General features: G+C 56.2%; 1 protein-coding gene across 4 annotated transcripts; it reads right to left on the bottom strand.

Annotated features, from left to right (window-relative positions):
• Positions 1–2,043: 2,043 nt before the first annotated feature.
• On the bottom strand, positions 2,044–16,457 carry RASSF2 (Ras association domain family member 2). 4 transcript variants are annotated; one of them, XM_054180845.1, is made up of 12 exons: positions 16,295–16,455; positions 13,749–13,954; positions 10,441–10,523; positions 9,145–9,220; positions 8,821–8,972; positions 7,844–7,932; positions 6,103–6,254; positions 5,921–6,022; positions 5,690–5,741; positions 5,467–5,588; positions 4,631–4,728; positions 2,044–3,470 (listed from the first exon to the last, which is right to left on the bottom strand). In XM_054180845.1, the coding sequence occupies exons 3-12, from the start codon at positions 10,497–10,499 to the stop codon at positions 3,401–3,403; spliced, it is 972 nt and encodes a 323-aa protein (XP_054036820.1). In that variant the 5' UTR covers positions 10,500–10,523; positions 13,749–13,954; positions 16,295–16,455; the 3' UTR covers positions 2,044–3,400. The 4 variants fall into 4 exon arrangements, with proteins under 4 accessions (XP_054036820.1, XP_054036821.1, XP_054036822.1 ...); XM_054180846.1 differs by lacking the exon at positions 16,295–16,455 and adding an exon at positions 14,452–14,529; XM_054180847.1 differs by lacking the exon at positions 16,295–16,455 and adding an exon at positions 14,057–14,413.
• Positions 16,458–18,329: the final 1,872 nt, after the last annotated feature.

Here is an 18,329-nt window from a genome sequence, read left to right as displayed (position 1 = left end):
CTTTAAAACCCAGCGCTTTGAAAAAAAAAGTATTAGGCTTCGATTAATTTAATTTGCCTCGTTTCGCTGCCCCGCTCCTCCGACTAACGTTGGTTTCTTTTAAGAAAAGCCTGGAGAAACGCGCGTCCCCCTTCCAGCTGTTTGCAGCTGGAAACGCCGAAAATCCAGGTGGCAAGCCCCATAAAAATTAAGACACGGGGGTTTTTTTCGTCCTTATTTTTTTTTCCCCTCTTTATTTCCCCGACAGCATCCAAGCTTATGGATCACAACCTGGGGAAAACCCCGGTGCCGAAGTAGCCGGGGAGGGTGCGGTGCCTCCCTGGGCTCCTCTCCCATTCCCAACCCCCAGCTCAGGTACGTTCCAAAAAACCAACACTTTTCCCCTTCCTATCTACCCAGTTCCTTCTCTTTTTATCCCTCAACTCCGCACCGAGAATGCCGCCCTTACCCGTGCAGCCGGGGCCGCGCCGGCGATGGCTCTTCCCGTCTGTGCCCGCCGGGCTCGACTCACATCGGACTTTTCCCGGCGGATAAAGCTTCGATACGCGGAGCCAACGTCACTCGTATCCCCCTCCTGCGCGGGGAGGGATAAATGGGCTTCAATGGGCTGGATAACGCGGGGCTGGCGTGGCTGGGATAACCTCGGGGATGCAGAGTTCAGCCTCGAGGAGGCCGAAAAACCTGAACATATCGGGTTTAAAAAACTCAATGTGTTTAGAACAAGGCTAAGCAAGGCAGAGGTTTTCCTCCAGAGGTGAGTTTTACCTTCTGGAAGGGGAATATCGAGAGGACGGAGCCTGCTGACCACGGTGCGTGGGGATAAATAGTCTTTCAGGGCTGGCTAAACCCTACAACAGCCCCAAAAAAGCCACCAGCAATTTAATCGTGAGTCTCCAAAACCGCAGGGCAGGAGCATTTTTTTTACGGAATTTTTTTAGGGGATTTTTTTGGTCAGAGTTGGAAGGGACCTCTAGAGATCACCTGGTCCCACTCCCCTGCTAAAGCAGGATTGCCCAGAGCACATCACTCAGGACTGCGTCCAGGCGGCTCTTGGAAGTCTCTAGAGAAGGGGACTCCACACCCTCCCTGGGCAGCCTGTTCCAGCGCTCCGTCACCCTCACCGTAAAGAAGTTTTTCCTCATATTTGATGGGAACTTCCTATGTTCCAGCTTGTGCCCGTCACCCCTCCTCCTGTCACTGGGAACCACTGAAAAGAGTCTGGCTCCATCCTCCTTAAACCCACCCTTTAGATACTTGTCAACGTTAATACGGTCTCCCCTCGGCCTTCTCTTCTCCAGGCTAAAGAGTCCCAGTTCTCTCAGCCTTTCCTCATAAGGGAGATGCTCCAATCCCTCCATCATCTTTGTTGCCCTCCGCTGGACTCTCTCCAGTAGTTCCGTGTCTCTCTTGAACTGGGGAGCCCAGAACTGGACACAGTACTCCAGTTGTGGCTTCACCAGGGCAGAGTAGAGGGGGAGAATGACCTCCCCGGACCTGCTGGCCACACTCTTCCCTATGCAGCCCAGAATTCCCTTGGCCTTCTTGGCGACAAGGGCACATTGCTGGCTCATGGATAATTGACTGTCTACCAAGACCCCCAGGTCCTTTTCTTCAGAGCTGCTTTCCAGCAGGTCCCCCCCTAACCTACACCAGTGCCTGACATTCTTCCTCCCCAGGTACAGGGCCCTATGCTTGTCCTTGTTGAACCTCATGAGGTTCTTCTCTGCCCAGCTCTCCGGCCTGTCCAGGTCATGCTGGGTGGCACCACGGCCCTCTGGGGTCTCAGCCACCCCTCCCAGTTTGGTACCACCAGTGAACTCGCTGAGCGTACACTCTGTCCCCTCGCCCAGGTCGTCGATGACTACGTTAAACAATACGGGTCCAAGGATTGACCCCTGGGGGACACCACTGGGCTACAGGCCTCCAACTCGACCCTGCTCCGTTAATCACAAATTTCTCCTCGGGGAAACTTCTCCGCCGGGATTCAGGCAGGTTTCGCTCTTCTCCCTCCTCTCAGCCTCCGCGGAGCCCACCTCGGTAGCGTTTCCATCCGCCAAATGCTTTATTTTGAACAAACCAGGCTCTAACTCGGGGGTTTTCGTTCTGTGTTAAACTGCTACATGTTTTGTTTTCTTGTTAATCAACGAAGCAACGCCACAGTCATCCTTCAAATACATAAAAAGCTTCTCTCGCCGCACAACACTTTCCCTAACACGTGTTAAAGGTGGAAAAGGTACCATTAAAATAAAACAAAAAAAATTACAAAGATACATTGCAAAAAAACTCAAGGGAGGGAGAAAGTCAAGAGTTTTAGTTCACGTCGAGGTATAAAATCGATATTGCTGGTTCAGCCTGGGAGGAAAGAGGTTTTTCCAGGTGTGATGGTGATAATGGAGACGCTCCCGGTCCCAGTTTCACCGGGACGATGTGCCGGCACCGCTGCAAAACCAATTTGCAAATTAAAACCCTCTTTATTTTTGCCTCCCCACTCCTCCTGTCACCCCCCCCTGCCCCCGACTTTCCCTACAGCATCCCTCGAGAGATGCTCAGTGCCGCCAACTATTCCCGCGAGCGCTATTTGGCATGTTACAGCTACCAGAGAGGTTTGACTTCATGGTTTTTGTTGGTTTTTTTTAAAACAAATCCCTAAAATTAGTGCAAATTAGAAAGGCGGGGGCAGGGGGGGGGGGAGGGGGTTACGCGACCAGAGGCAGGTTAAGGGAAGGCGCTGGGAAAAAGCGGATTTACTCTTTCGCTGCAAATCCAACCGTCAGTCCCCAGGTTTGCTTTCGGGCAGCGAGAGTGTTACAAACCTCCCTGTTCTCAGCAGGCCCTCATCGATTCACAAAAGCTTCCCGTCACCTGCCAATTATTGCAATAGAAATGTGCTTTTTTTTTTTTTTTTTTTTTTTTTTTTTGGAAAAAAAAAGGAGGAATGATTTGTGCTCTCTTGCCACCGAGCAGTGGACCCTCCGCCGGGAGCCACGTGCCGGGGGCCGGGGCTGGGGGGGAGCGTTGAAGCATCTTCAAACCGAGCCCCCAAATTCTTGCTCCCGAACGCTCGCAGCCCTCGCTTGTCCCTGTCCTCAACGGCTTCGCCCTGCTCACGGATTTCTTGTTTTTTGTTATTGTTGTTTTTTTTCCCTGTTATTTCCAAGGATTTGAGGTTTTGGCCGAAGCTGCCACCGGCCAGAGCCTTGCTGGGAAAACCCCCATTTGCAGAGGAGGAACCCCCTGAGGATGCTGCGCAGATGATGGGTTGGCTCAGAGCCGGAGTGATCCAGGCGGATTCCAGGAACACTCTGGGAATGTTGGGGGTTTGGGATTCGGTAGGGTATGTCCCGCGGGCAAACGTCTCTTTGTGCGACGCAACCCGGAGCCGGGGCGCTGGCGAAGCGTTTCACATCGCCGTCGGACCTTCGGAAATCTCCTCCAGCCTTTGCTCGATCATCAGCCGGAGGATGGAGTATCTGAAGAGGCGAAGGACAAGGAAAAGAGGATTTTTGCGGCGTCAAGCTGGGCTTTAACCCAAACTGCCAAGAAAACCCTGGAACAACGCAAAACCCAAGGGCTCAGGCATGCTTTAAGGGACACGAGGCTGCGCAAATGAATTTGCAGCACCGAAATATAGATGCATCAACGACCTGGGTGAGAGGACAGAGTGTCCCCTTGGTGAGTTTAGAGGTGACACAAAGCTGGGGGGGGTGGCTGACACCCCGGAAGGCTGTGCTGCCATCCAGAGAGACCTGGACAGGCTGGAGAGTTGGGCGGAGAGAAACCTTATGGAATTCAACAAGGGCAAGTGCAGGGTGCTGCCCCTGGGGAGGAATAACCCCCCGCACCAGGACAGGTTGGGGGTGACCTGCTGGAGAGCAGCTCTGTGGAGAGAGACATGGGAGCCCTGGGGGACAACGGGATGGCCACGAGCCAGCGATGGGCCCTGGTGGCCAAGAAGGCCAATGGCATCCTGGGGGGCATCCAGAAGAGCGTGGCCAGCGGGTGGAGGGAGGTCATCCTCCCCCTCTGCTCTGCCCTGCCCTGGGGAGGCCCCATCTGGAGCACTGGGTCCAGTTCTGGGCTCCCCGGTTCCAGAAGGACAGGGAACGGCTGGAGAGGGGACAGCAAATGGCCACCAAGATGATGAGGGGACTGGAACATCTCTCCGATGGGGAAAGGCTGAGGGATTTGGGGCTCTTCAGTCTGGAAAAAAGACGACTGAGGGGGGATCTTATCAACACTGATCAATACTTCAAGGGGGGGTGTCAGGAGGACGGGGCCAGGCTCTTCTCAGTGGTGCCCGGGGACAGGACAAGGGGTAACGGGCACAAACTTGACCGTGGGAAGTTCCATCTCAAGACGAGGAGGAACTTCTTTGCTGTGAGGGTGGCAGAGCCCTGGCACAGGCTGCCCAGAGAGGTGGGGGAGTCTCCGTCTCTGGAGACATCCCAAACCCGCCTGGAGGCGTCCCTGTGCCACCTGCTCTGGGTGACCCTGCTCTGGCCGGGGGTTGGACGGGGTGATCTCCAGAGGTCCCTTCCCACCCCGGCCTCTCTGGAATTCTGTGAAATAAGCCCCCGACAATGTTGTTAACTCCCAGCATCTCCCTTCAATGGCACCAAGCCCGGCGTACTTGCGCATGAGCTTCTTCACTTCACGATCCTCCTCTTCCTCCAGCTTCTGGATGAAGCTCCTGAGGACGGGCATCTCGAATTTGATGTATTGAGCAACCTGGGTGGGAGAGAAATGCCAGTCCGGGTGACGAAGAGGGCGACGCACCAACTCCGCGTGGCTGAAGGCGACCTCGCCACATCCTCTCCCCAGATTTAACCGGGGAAATCGAGGACCCCCACAACTTTTGCAACAAACCCTAACAGAAACCATGTTTCCTCTGCACGGCATGAACATCAGCTCGTGCAAACGAGTGCTGGCTAATCGGGAAAAAAACAAAACCCTCCGCCTAAGGTTTATTTTATTTTATCCACTGGCTGCAAGACTTGGCTCCTTCATATGGAGAGCCCTGCGCACCCCCAAGGCGTCACTGAGCGCTGTTGAAGCTCAAATATGCCCCGAAAGTGCCTCATTTGTGCTCTGATCGAAGCGCAGAGCAGCGCCGGGGCAGGAGGGAGCCGGCAGATGGCACGAACGAGCCATTCCCCATCCGCAGCCCTTTCCCCGGCTGGAAAAAAAAAATATCAATTACACCAAAGGCCGTGCTTGCAATTGCTCTTCTGCGCTCAGATCCGGGATGGCAAAATAGGGCTGGGGGGGCATTTGCTCTCGGTTGGAGTTTAAAGCTGCTCTTTAAGCACAAACCAAGGTTTTCCCCATGGGATGGGGAGTTTTCATGGGAAGACGCGGGAGCAAAGCAAAGCAATTCCTGCACGGAGACATCCCCCCGGTTTTCCAGCCCCAGCTGCATCTTGAGCCCATCCGAAAGCGCCGAGCATCCCGCCCCGGCAAACTCACGTCGTAGGTGACTTCTTCCACCTGGTCCTTCTCCATGAGGAAGACCTTGGAGACCTGCTCGCAGGGGCCCTGCAGGATGCGGGCGATCAGGGGGTAATCGCTGGCTCGCAGCTTCTGCTTCTCTGCAACGCCAAAAGCACCGGCGGTCGGCCCAGCGGACGGCGGGGCTTTGCCACGACCGACGTGCCGGCTGTGCCGGGGAGGGGGTTTTGGGCAGACTCACCTCCGCTGGTGTGGACGATGTAGAGCGCAAACTCCTCCGCCGAATTTTCAATCTGAACAGAGACATAAATCACTATTTATTAAAGTCCACGCTTCTACCCTTGGCCTTCCCGGCAATTATAAAAAAAAAAATTCCCATTATTTCGCTCCACCCGTTGCATTTTGTATCCATGGGATATAAATACTATGTGCAGAGCAATCCAGGAGTTGGCGGGGGGGATACCGAACGTACCTTGAATTTATTGAGCAGCAGTTTAAGGACCTGGGGGGTCGTCATCGTGCTGTTTATCCGGACGTTGGTGACGGAGCCGTACGCCGGTGTGAACACGGAGGTCTACGGGGCGCAAAGTCCAGTTAAACCGGGATTTCCCCGCCTGTCTGTGGGGGGAGGTCTCGGGGGCGCCGGGGGCTCACCTTGTGGTTGTAGAAGTGCCCGTTGATGGAGAAGCGGTGGCGGCGGATGCGGCGCTGCTCGCTGGGGGTGCGGGAGCTGCCCCGGCGCCGGACGCCCACGTCGCTCCGCGTCCGCATCAGCTGCGGCGTCTCCTCCGGCTGCGACTTGGCAGCTGGAAAACGACCCGGTGGGAGGACGGGGCTGAGGAGCAGGGGGGGCAAGCGAGAACCCCCCCAGGGTCCTATCCCAGCTGCAAAATAGCTCCTGGGAATCCCCTCACGGATGCAGAATTCCCCATCCCAGAAATCCCCATCCCTACAAACTTCCCAGGACAGGTTTAACCCACCAGTTTACACCACACCAGCTACTGGTTTATCCTCCCCAAGCTCCTGAAGGAGGCTATTAATTCAGAATTAACTGCGTAAATCCAGGCTGCTACCTGGAGGAAGCCTCTTCTCCTGGGACTCGAGCATCCTTAATCGCTTTTCCATAGTTTTTTTGTTGGGTTTTTTTTTTTTTTTCTCCTTTCCTTTAATGAGAACCGGAAAACGAGGCCAGTGCTTCAGATCTCTGCGTGAAAACTGGCCCGCGTCCAGATTATTATCAACCAGCTCTTCATCCATTTTTAACGAACCTCTCGGGCTCCAGCTCGGATGTTTTAATTCAAAGCGTGTCGGCAGCACGGAAAAATCTCTGGTGCGCGCCGCTCCAGCTGCACCGCGGGCCACAGTGACTAAGCCCTCACGAGGGGCCGCGCACGCATGCTACGCGCTGATTTTTTACAGGCTTTTGGAGCAAAATATAATCAAAGACTTCTTTCTTATGCGCTGGCAGAGGATTAACATCCTAGGGCCGGCTGAAAGAGCCGCCGGGTTATTTCTACGGCGCGATGAGTTGCGGATATCGCCCGGGCAAGCTTTAATTAAGGGGATAAATAAAAGTGTCATCCACGGGGAGATCAAAAAGAGAAAGGGGAAAAGCTGGAGGAGCAAGGATGGGGCCAAGGGTTTCACGGATCAATGAGTTTTGCAAGTGCTCAGCTCCTCCCCGAGCCAGGAAGGGGAGGAGCATCCCAAAGCCGAAAGGACCAGCTGGTTCTTCTCTGCCTTCAGGGTGTATTTCCACAAAAGCATCCAAAAAACCCCCCAAAAAAGCTAAGAACGCCTGCAAAACGCCCCAATCGAATGAGACAAATGCATAAAAGCAGGCTTTTCCCGTGGGAATTGCCAGTGGGACAGCTCGCGTCCCGTTCATCGCTGCCTCCTGCTCAAAAGAAGGGGTTAACGAAGCGCCGGGGGCTGACGAGCTCTTCCCCCTCTCTACCGAGGAAAAACCAGGGAGGGGAAAAAAACTTTGCAGAATTGTTGACTTCCCCATGGCAACGGCACTTCCCAACCCATTCTTCTTCCCTAAAAGCGGAGCCGCCGGGAAAGGGAAGCGCCGACATCCTTTTCCCTACGATCCCACGAGGCTCTTTGCTCCATCCCCCTGTTTCTTTCCGAGCTCCTCTTCACCACGTCCCACCGCGGCCCCTTCCCCGAGCAAAAACCCTTCGGAAGGGTCTCGGGCCATCGGGGCTAAGACTTTCTTGCTGCAATTAAATAAATTAAATGTAGGCGCTCTGGAAATGGCTTTAAGTAACCTGGAGCGAGATGGAGACGCTGATTTCTAGAGAAAAAAAATGCCTGTTTTATATTTTTCTCAAGGCAGCTGCTCCCAACTCTCCAGCCAAATCCAACCGGATCCAAGCCCGGATCTCACCTGCGCCGCTCCCGGGAGTCTCCGCGTTCGGTGTGGGCTCTGCATCCGTAACTTGGATGTCCGGCAAAGTGCTGGGCTTCAGCACGGACCTGGCAATAACAGATAAAATAAGAGATGGGTGCGCTGTTAGCGCGCAGCTGCAGAGGGAACGATAACCAGGATCATTTCCCCTCCGAGCGCCAACATTGCTCTTTCCAGGATGGGATGCGGCCTGGAGGAGAGAAGGCTCCGGGGAGACCTTGGAGCCCCTTCCAGTCCCTAAAGGGTCTCCAGGAAAGCTGGGGAGGGACTCTGGAGCAGGGAGGGGAGCCATGGGACGAGGGGGAAGGGTTTTACACTGACAGAGGGGAGATTTAAATGAGATATTGGGAAGAAATTGTTTGCTGTGAGGGGGGTGAGCCCCTGGCCCAGGTTGCCCAGAGAAGCTGTGGCTGCCCCATCCCTGGAGGGGTTCAAGGCCAGGTTGGACGGGGCTTGGAGCAACCTGGGCTGGTGGGAGGTGTCCCTGCCCAGGGCAGGGGGTGCCACTGGATGATCCCTAAGGTCCATTCCAACCCAAACCATCCTGTGATTCCCATTCCCTGTGGATTGGGCAGATAACCATCCCCGCAGGGTTGCAGCGCCGGTTATTTGCAATACGAATCGTAGAATTTATGCAAAAGGGGGTTTGTAGAAGGGGCGGGGGGGGTTGCGAAAAGGGAGGGTCTTTGCAGAAAGGGGGGGGGGGGGTGGTTTGCAAAAGGGGGAGTCTTCAGAAAAGGGAGGGATCTTTGCAAAAAAGGGGGGGCTTTGCCGAAGCGGGGGACTCGGCGAAGTGAAACCGAGCGACTTCATTTCAGACTTGGCTTCTCCAGGGTGTTGCACGTCGGAAAAAACCCAGGGAGGCAGACGAGGCAGCTGGGGTTGCAAACGCTGCCTTATTACGGGGGAAGGGGGCGAAGCCGGGGGGGTGTGTGTCTTCTTTTCCCTTCACTCACCCGTGGGCTCCCAGGTTGCAGCCCGAGTGCCAGGAGGAGGAGGAGGGCGGCGGGCGGATGCGCTGGTTGTCGTCCTGCATCTGCAGGCGGATGGGGCGGCGCAAGCCCCAGGAGATGTTCAGCAGCCCCTCCACGATCAGCTCGCCTTCCTCCTGCGCCAGAGGAGACCGGCAGCTCAATATCCCAAACACGAACAGCCATGAATATTACTATTACTATTTTTTTTTTTTTTTTTTTGGACCTCATAAATCCGAATTAAACCCGATTCCTTCGTTTTCTCTCCTGCCAGGGACAAGCTGGGTACCTCCCCCGGGGGTTTCTTACCTCCCGGTGCCGCAGCTGTAAATTTTGCCCTTCGTAGTAGATGTTGTACGTCTTCAAGTGTAAGAGGAGCTCATTTCTGGGGGGGGGTGGAAAAAAAATGGGAAAGGCGCTGAGAAGAGGTTTGCAGGAGCGAGGGGGGACACTGCAGGCACCGCTCGGTACCCGGCGTGGCTGCCCCTGAGCCTGGTTCCCCCCGGCAGGGGGAAATTTTGGGGATCTGGGAGAAAGCAGGAATTGCTTCCCAGGGTCAGGCTGGGCAGTTAACCTGCTACACCGCTGGGGGACCCAAAACACCCTAATTTGCCCCAAATTAAGCTATTTGCTGCATCTGTCCCTCCCTCGTTGAGGATATCTGCTACGAGTTCAACCAGGCGTTGCCCTTTCCAACCATGAGTAGGGGGACGAGCTCCCCCGCAACCGTGCCCTCCGTAAACCTTGCAAAAAGACGTAAGAAAACCCGTCAGACCTTGGCGGAGTCGGTCACAAGGCTGAAAAAACATGGGAATTTTTGGAGCGCCTGAGCCCTCGGGTCACGCCGGAGTCACAAGTTATCGCAGGCGAGTTTATCACGGCAGCTTCGTCGCGCCGGACCCTGACCTCGAGCTCAAATTAAAAGTCTGAGCCCTGCTCCAGTTGAAAAATAAAAATGAAAATAATGAAAATGAAAACTTAAAAAATTTAAAAAAAAAATAAAATAAAAAATAAAAATAAAAAATAAAAATAAACTGACCCAGGACGTCTAAGCACAGCTATGAATCACGGGGAAGCGATGCCTCGGGCGTTAATTCATAAAGCTGTCATTAATTCCGCTGGCTGAACGAGTTTAAGGATGCTCGGCACCATCAGACTAGTATAAAGAAGCATTAAATCACGGGGGATTTGGGTCACGTGAAAGAAAAAAGGGGGGAAAAATATCTCACGTATATGCTTTATCTCTTCCAAAATCTTCCTCGACACTTAGGAATCATTCCACTTCTTTACCAATTCATAAAAGACCAATTACTAATCAGGCCCCTTTGCAGCAAAACCTGTATTTCGTGAAAGTTTATAGAGCATTTGGCCACGCTCCTAAAGAAAAAAAAAACCTCAAAATCCCACCAACACCACTTTTTCTTTTAAAGGAAATTGCTGTTTCTTGGCCCGGAATGGCTTTTCCTTTCCGAAACCAATGAAATCGAGTTAAAACCCAGGGTCACTCCCCTCCTCCCTGCGAAAAACCCCGGGAATATCGCAAATAACTGCCCAGCCTTCAGCACCCATCGCGTTTCCGTGTTACAGCCCCACCGAGCATCTTACTTGGAGATGTATTTGTCTTTTCCGCAGGGGACCAGGTACTCGCAGCCGCCGTAATCCATCCTCTCGCTCTTCTTTCATGGGAGCTGAATTGCAAAGAGGGAGGAGAGAAAAGCACCGGTGTGAACCGCCCCGTTATCGCATCCCCGTTATCGCATCCCTGGATAACGGGGGCGGGGGGGGGGGGGATAAGGAAACTGGCTTGGATTTTGGAAGAGCTCTTGGGAGAAGGCCCCGGGGGATGCAGCCACCGGTGAAGTTTGAGGCGGCTCCTCCCGGAAAACCGATGGAGGGAAAATCAGATAAGGAGAGACGCGTTGTAAACTCGCTGAAAATTTAATACCGGCAGAGATACGCTTACGCCGACATTTGCATTTCGAGCATCCACGGACCGCCCCGACGCAGCGCCTGGAGGCGGAAGGGTTATAAGCCGGATTTGCTCCTTTTCCCCATTTATTTTACTAAGGTTTGGCTCCGAAGCTCCAGACACGCAGGGCTGGATCCGGACGACGTTTCCTCGTGCCGCCCCGACCCCGGGCAGCGGGCAGGAGGGCTGCGCTTCCCCAGCAGCGAGAGACGCTGGGCTGGTTCCTTTACGTTTTCATTTACGATACCGGTTCGATTTTGGCGTGTTCCCTCTGGTGCCAAAACATCTCCGTCTCTCTCACGCAAAATCTTGGGAAGTCCCCCCGGCAAAATCCCACCTTTGGAGTGGCCCCGGCTTAAAGCGGGGGAGCTATGTTTGGATGCTACGAAACGGAATTGAAAGGCGATTCAGGCTGAAGCCCTCAGGGTCGTCCCCGGGCTCGCAGCGCGTTGGAAATCAGACCTTGAAGTGCGACGGGGAGGTCCTGAGCAATGAGGAAGGGTTTCTCGGGTCGTCCTTTTCCTCGGGGGTTTGTGCAAACCCTCCTACAGACCGGCTTTCATTTTTCCAGGGTCTCTCCCCTCCCTTCCCTTGTCCAGAAGGAGGGACCGAGGCAAGAAAAGATCCGCAAACCGCTCTTTTCTTCCACCTCCCATGTCCCCACGCGCTTCCTCCCAAACCCCTGGGAAACAAACCCATTTTCCTGCCTAAAACCAAAAAACCTACGCCACCACCCAGGCGGATAAATGATTCAACCAAGGCCGTGCGGTAAAAAAACCTGTGTCGGAGAATGGGCCTGCCCCTAAAACCTCAGCCCAGCGGCAACTCCCGCTCCTTACCCCAGGCGCCGGGATATATTCGAAGCAAATAAATGACATACGACAAGAAAAATATTCTGCGTCCTGCTTCAGACCGCAGAAGAGGTTGCAAAAGCAGCAACGCGGATGCTCTGGCAGGCAGGAGGAGGCAGGGATGGGCAGGAAGCCGGCCCGGCCCCGGGGCTCCAGGCGAAAGCAGAAGAGAAACCCGCCGCCAAAAAATGGCACGTCGCAACGGAAAAGCTGACAAAGCTTCGGGTTTCCTGAGGAGCCGAGGAGCCGCGCGAGCATCCCGGCAAAGCCCGGCGTCAAACCCTCCTCCCGCAGCCGGCGGCCGCCTCTCCCGCACCCGTCCCTCCTCCCCCAGGGGATAAACCTAATCATAATCCTCTTTATCCCCCAAAAATGATCTCGGGAGGGGATTTTGCAGCCGGGTTTGTGGCTTTGGGATAAATGTCGGCGGGGTGGCCGCGCGGCACCTGCTGCAGCGGGGACGCGAATTTGCGGGTCATCAGCTGCGAGATCCAGGAACAGTCAGAAATAAGCACCTCGCTTGTGGGCGGGGGCTGGAAGCGGATGAAAATTGGGGAAGTCACTGCCAAGACGTTGCTGGGCGGAGGGAGGATGAACCCCACACGGCTGCTTTGCTTGGCCCACGCCAAAAACGTTGCCAAAAAATAGCAAAGTGGCTGAAAAAAAAACCCAGAAAAACCCAAAAAAACCCCAACCCTCCGGCAGCGCAGCCCGGAGTGGAGCCTTTGGCGTCGCAGGGAGTTTCGCTCCGTGGCATCGCGGCCGTACGAAGGGCCAAAGCCCCGGTTCCCTTGGAGGGGACATGGGGGTGAGCTCCAGCCAAAAAAAATCCCTCATTCTGGGATGGAAGGGGAACCCCGAAATGCAGGTTCGTCTCCCTGCGCTGAGGAGCCCGGTTTCCTGTTTACCGCCCCGGCGCTGCCACCTTCGCCTCCGTCATCACATCCCCTTCCGAGCAAGCAAGGAAAGGGGCAAATTCTTCCTTTTTTGGGTCTCGAGAGCACCAGGCTGTGGGTGGAGGGAGCGGTGGCCGCCCGGAGATCCCCAAACAGAGACCAGCTGCCGCTGCCCCTCCCGGTTTTTCTGCCACGGCTTTGGCGAAAGGCTGGAAATCGCCAAAATAAAAGGACTGGCAACGTGCAAATTGCCCAATCAGTTGCTCAACCTCGGCAGCTCAGCACCGTCTTCAATTTCCCGGCACCCCCCTGCCTCAGTTTCCCCACTCCGAGACGGCGTATTTCCTTTGCGCCCGGCGCAGGCTGAGGTTTCGCTGCTGTCTCGCAAAGCGCTTTTTTTAAAAAAAAAAAAAAAAAAAAAAAAAAAATCAGATCAAATCAATCCCCCCTGCACACGTGGCAGGAGGATTTCAGCCCCCTCTGCCTTCCAGCATGAGCCAGCAGCCGCTCCCACAGTCGCTCTCAGGCCTGATGGATCCCAGACTTATCCCACCCCCAAAAAATAACCTTCCCGAGACCCTTCCCCGCATCCCTACAGCCCCACCTGCCCTGCGCTGCAGAGGGAGCCTGGCCCCGCTCGCAGCCCCTCGCGTGGAGCGGGGACGAGCGCTCACTTTTGCCGAGCGCCCGGGGAGATGCACAGCTCCAATAAAATAGAAAAAAAGAGAAAAAAAAAAAAAATTGAAAAAAAAACCAACCCAGAGATCATGTGCTCGGCAGGAGTGGGGTGGTCTTCCCTGCTCTTGAAAGGAAAGGAGTGTTTTTCGGGGGGGTTTTTGCTTTCCCAGTCCCCTCCCGTGGCACGCGGATGCTTTGGCAGCATCCCTGCTGCCTCTTTGGCATCGCCCCGCTCGGGCGGGAGACGCGGTTTTGGCGCAGCCGAGGCTTCCCCCCGGCCGTGCGAGGGATTGTGGGAATATCCCGCTCCCCGGGGAGGCCGCGATGCTCCCTCCTGCCCAAACCCTGCTGCTTCCCTGCGGCCCAGGGAGGCTTTTAACCAGCCCAACGCCGCATCGATCCCTGTGCAATCAATCGGTAGCAAAGCATCATCCGGAAGCGACAATTCCTCCCTCGCAGGCACCGAGAGCCTCTCGGAGCTGCTCTGCTCAGCAGTGGGATACGGCCAAGCGCTCTCACCCTATTCCGGCAGATCCTTCGCTCGACCGACGGTGCTCGGTGGATGGCTCCCGCGAGCCGCTGCAGCGGTGGCTCTGGCTCAGGCGCTATTTTGGAGCCGGGATTTCTTCGGAGCATCCATCCAGCGTCCCTAAGCGCGAAGGTGCAGCAGCTCCATTGTTTTCCAGCGCTGCTATTGTTCGCCAGCCCAAATGCTCAGCCCCGTCCTGCAAAGGGGAAAGGAGGGGAGCGGTGAGCGGTGGCAGAATCCCCGGCGGGTGTTGCCATCGGGGTGCCGGCTTGCTTGGGGACAAAGTGAAGGGACCCACTGGCCACACTCAGCGGACCAGACCCTCCTGAGAAGAGCTGGGGGCCAGCAACGGCTCGTTGTGGGCTACGAGAAGGGAGCTGGTGGGTCTCCACCCCGGGTGCGATGGGGAGCGCAGAGAAGGGTGTCGCGACCCGACTGGGGACCCTCGGGTGCTTGTGGCTCCCTTCCAGCCTGCGGGAACAGCCAGCCCGAAAAGAGAGCGTGATGCCGAGGACGCTCGTTGGGTGCAGGTGACACCCCGGGGCGTGGGGGGGGGGGGGGGGGCCGGATCCTTCCCCCCGCTCCCGAGGGTGGGCGCAGCCCCCGCCGCCCGCTAACTGCCGACGGGCTCCGGGGTGGCTGCGGCTCAGCCCCGGGGACGGGGACGGGGATGCCCGGTCCCACCGCACTCACCCGGCCCCCGCTCCGCGCCGCTCCGCGCCGCAGCCGGCGCCCCCCGTAGGGCCGCCCCTCGGTGGGGCGGGGCCGGACGGGGCGGGGCGGGGCGGGGCCGCGGGGCCGCGATCCCGGGGGACAGCCCTCTCCGGCAGCCGGGGGCACCCCGGCACCGGGACCCAAAGGGACACCCCTTAGCGGGTGCCAGGACCGGGGTTCCCCCAAAGGATGCCCTGCCTCGGGTACCCAGTTTATCCCGGTTTGGCTGGGATCCCAAAGGATGCTCCGTCTCAAACCCCTGGTTCAGGCTCTGGGACTGCGCTCCCAAAGGACACCCTGTTTCTGGCACCCAGGTTGCACCCCACGATCAGGTTCCCAAAGGTTGACACATCCCTGGATGCCAGGACCAGGATCCCAAAGGCTGCCCCATCCCTGGATGCCAGGACCAGGATTCCAAAGGCTGCCCCATCCCTGGTACCAGGACCAGGATGCCAAAGGCTGCCCCATCCCTGGTGCCAGGACCAGGATCCCAAAGGCTGCCCCATCCCTGGTGCCAGGACCAGGATCCCAAAGGCTGCCCCATCCCTGGATGCCAGGACCAGGATGCCAAAGGCTGCCCCATCCCTGGTGCGAGGACCAGGATCCCAAAGGCTGCCCCATCCCTGGTGCCAGGACCAGGATCCCAAAGGCTGCCCCATCCCTGGATGCCAGGACCAGGATGCCAAAGGCTGCCCCATCCCTGGTGCGAGGACCAGGATCCCAAAGGCTGCCCCATCCCTGGTGCCAGGACCAGGATTCCAAAGGCTGCCCCATCCCTGGTGCCAGGACCAGGATTCCAAAGGCTGCCCCATCCCCGGTGCGAGGACCAGGATTCCAAAGGCTGCCCCATCCCTGGTGCCAGGACCAGGATGCCAAAGGCTGCCCCATCCCCGGTGCGAGGACCAGGATTCCAAAGGCTGCCCCATCCCTGGTGTCAGGACCAGGATCCCAAAGGCTGCCCCATCCCTGGATGCCAGGACCAGGATCCCAAAGGCTGTCCCATCCCTGGATGCCAGGACCAGGATTCCAAAGGCTGCCCCATCCCTGGTGCCAGGACCAGGATCCCAAAGGCTGCCCCATCCCTGGTGCGAGGACCAGGATTCCAAAGGCTGCCCCATCCCTGGTGCCAGGACCAGGATTCCAAAGGCTGCCCCATCCCTGGTGCCAGGACCAGGATACCAAAGGCTGCCTAGCCCCAGATACCAGGACCAGGATCCCAAAGGCTGCCCCATCCCTGGTGCCAGGACCAGGATCCCAAAGGCTGCCCCATCCCTGGTGCGAGGACCAGGATTCCAAAGGCTGCCCCATCCCTGGTGCGAGGACCAGGATTCCAAAGGCTGCCCCATCCCTGGTGCCAGGACCAGGATACCAAAGGCTGCCTAGCCCCAGATACCAGGACCAGGATCCCAAAGGCTGCCCCATCCCTGGATGCCAGGACCAGGATCCCAAAGGCTGCCCCATCCCATGCACCAGGGTTAAATGCTTCTATGATCGGCTCCAGCTCCGTGCAGATCTCCTGGAGGGAACCTTGTGGGCTGCAGCACACAGGCTGAAGTGCTTATTTCTGCCTTAAAACACCCCAAAGCCTGCGACACCGAGCGCCAGAGCGGCGCAGGCATCGCACGTCGCTGTTCTGCCTTCAGGACGGCGCAACAGGGCCGTGCGCTGGCAGCAACCAGTTCCCAATCACGGACGTGGGATCCCATCCGGATCCAAAACAGCCCCCGAGAAGGGGATTGAAGAGGAAATAAATAAATAAAAAAAAAAAAAAAAAAAAAAAATCTGCCTGGAAGCAGATGTTGCAGCTTGGGGTCACGGTTACCTCCGAAACGGCGCTGAGCCTCCAGCCTCTGCTCCCGGGCTGCGGGTCCCATCCTGCCCGTGTCCCCCGCGCCGCCCCGGGGAGGGTTTGTGGGGCGCGGGGGTATTAAGTATTCCAGAAGAGCAGCAGCGTGCGGCCGCGTCCCTCCGCCTTTGTCTGCTCCTGACCTTTCCCAGCGCTTTGTGGCTTCTCCGGACCCTTTTTTTTTTTTTCTTTTTAAGGAATTTGCCTAGAAACAGCCCACACGAAGGGGGGGGAGAAAAAAAATCAACAACCAACCAAAAAACCCAAAGAAATAATCTAAACAGCTGCTTTAGCAAAACAAGCAAGTCTTCACAACCAGGGATTGTAATCAGCTCTTTTTTTTTTTTTTTTTTTCCCTTTTTTTTTTTGTACTTGTATGTAAAATATGAGAAGTTGAGGAGGAGCCATCTGGCTTGGGGAACGACTGACTGGGCGAAAGCGAGCCGGAACGGGGGTTAGTATTTATATTCCAGCAGCATCTTCGAGGGCTGGCGGCGATGAGAGGCCCTTTTGTCGCCGCGAGAGCCCGGCCGTCCCGCACAATGGAGCGGAGCTGGCCCCGGCTGCCCGCGCTGCGCAAACCCCAGCCCCGAAACCCAGGGATTTAGCCCTAAAGAGAGAGGAAGCTTCTACCGCACATCGCAGCCCACAGGGAGGATGGAGTTGGAGGAAAAAGGGAAAAATAAATACATTTAAAAAAAAAAAATAGAGAGAGGCGGTTTTGGCGTGGGGACCCGCGTGAGCACGAGGAGGAACTTGGTTGCAGAACTGGGGTTAAATCCTGATTTGGCGACACCCAGCTCGTGGCCTTCAATGCGCAGCGGTGGGTCAGCAGCCTGGATGCAGGTTGTTTATTTACCGAACAGAAGGAATTTGACCCAATCCTGCCCTATGAGGACACCCCGCAACCTGCGAGGCCGGGACAGGCTGCCGGCTCCTCCTTCCCCCGCCGCGGCTGGCAGCAGGAACCCGAGAGGAACCAAACCCACGTGGAAGGAGACCTAAACTTCTACACCCCCCTCCGTGGTCCCAGCCGGCGGCCGCGAGCCCGAGCATCCTCCCGGCTGCCAAAAATCTCCCAGGAAAAAAAGGCTGCTCCGCAGTCCGGGCCCGTGTTTAGCCCCGCGGGGAGGTTGTGGCACCTGTTTCGCAGGTTAAATCGGCGCGTCTGTGCTTAAACGCCGCGCAGGGAACGCGGCTGACGGCTTTTAAACCATCGACTTTGATGGATTTACTGCTGTTTCCGCTCCCCACAGCTGAGCCTGGGGGTCAAGGACCTCAACTCAGGCCCAAGCGTAAAGCACCAGCTCCAAAAATTCTCCAAAATTCAAGTCTTTCCCCCCAGACTTAGCAAGCGTCCAAACTCCCTTCTTTCACACCCGGGCAGCTTCCCATTATTTAAATTTTAAGACCCCCAAGGTAATTGTCAATAAATACCGAATGATATTACGCACTTGGATACACGTTAGCTTAGGAGCATCTGGTAGCCGTTACGCAGCCTCCGGGAACCAGATGGGAAGAGTCTTTTAAAGGCTTTTAAGAAGGCCTTTTGCTCACACCTAATATGCGTTTCTTCGAAACGCGGTCGCTGCCCCCATTTGAGGACGTTTCAGTCATTCTGAAAATCCTCAGGTTTCGCGATTCTTATTGCGTCGCTGCAGCTCCCGCTAAATTTTGATTCGGGCACGACCCAAAGAGAAAACCCCATTATTTCCAGAGCTCTGACCCAGTAGCACAAAGGATTAACGGGGATTAAGACCAGAGACGTTTCCATCGCGCACCCAAACCCAGCCCAGCTCAGGAACGACTGGAAATCCCTCGCCCTGGTCCAACAGCTGCTCCGCAGGCTTTGATTCCAGATCTACTTTCTCACTGCCGATTTAGGTGGCTTTTTGCCATTTTTCTTCCCATCCACCTACACCGGTTTTGGATTAGCCGCGGTGGGCTACGCCTACGTTAAGAAAGGTACTTGGGTGCCTTAATTCCCCTTAAAATCAACAGTAGCTCAGAG

The sequence above is a fragment of the Rissa tridactyla genome, chromosome 20, assembly GCF_028500815.1.
Source record: "Rissa tridactyla isolate bRisTri1 chromosome 20, bRisTri1.patW.cur.20221130, whole genome shotgun sequence".
Lineage (NCBI taxonomy): Eukaryota > Metazoa > Chordata > Aves > Charadriiformes > Laridae > Rissa > Rissa tridactyla.
The sequence above is the reverse complement of the archived record's forward strand: the minus strand, read 5'-3'. Positions and strand labels throughout refer to the sequence as shown.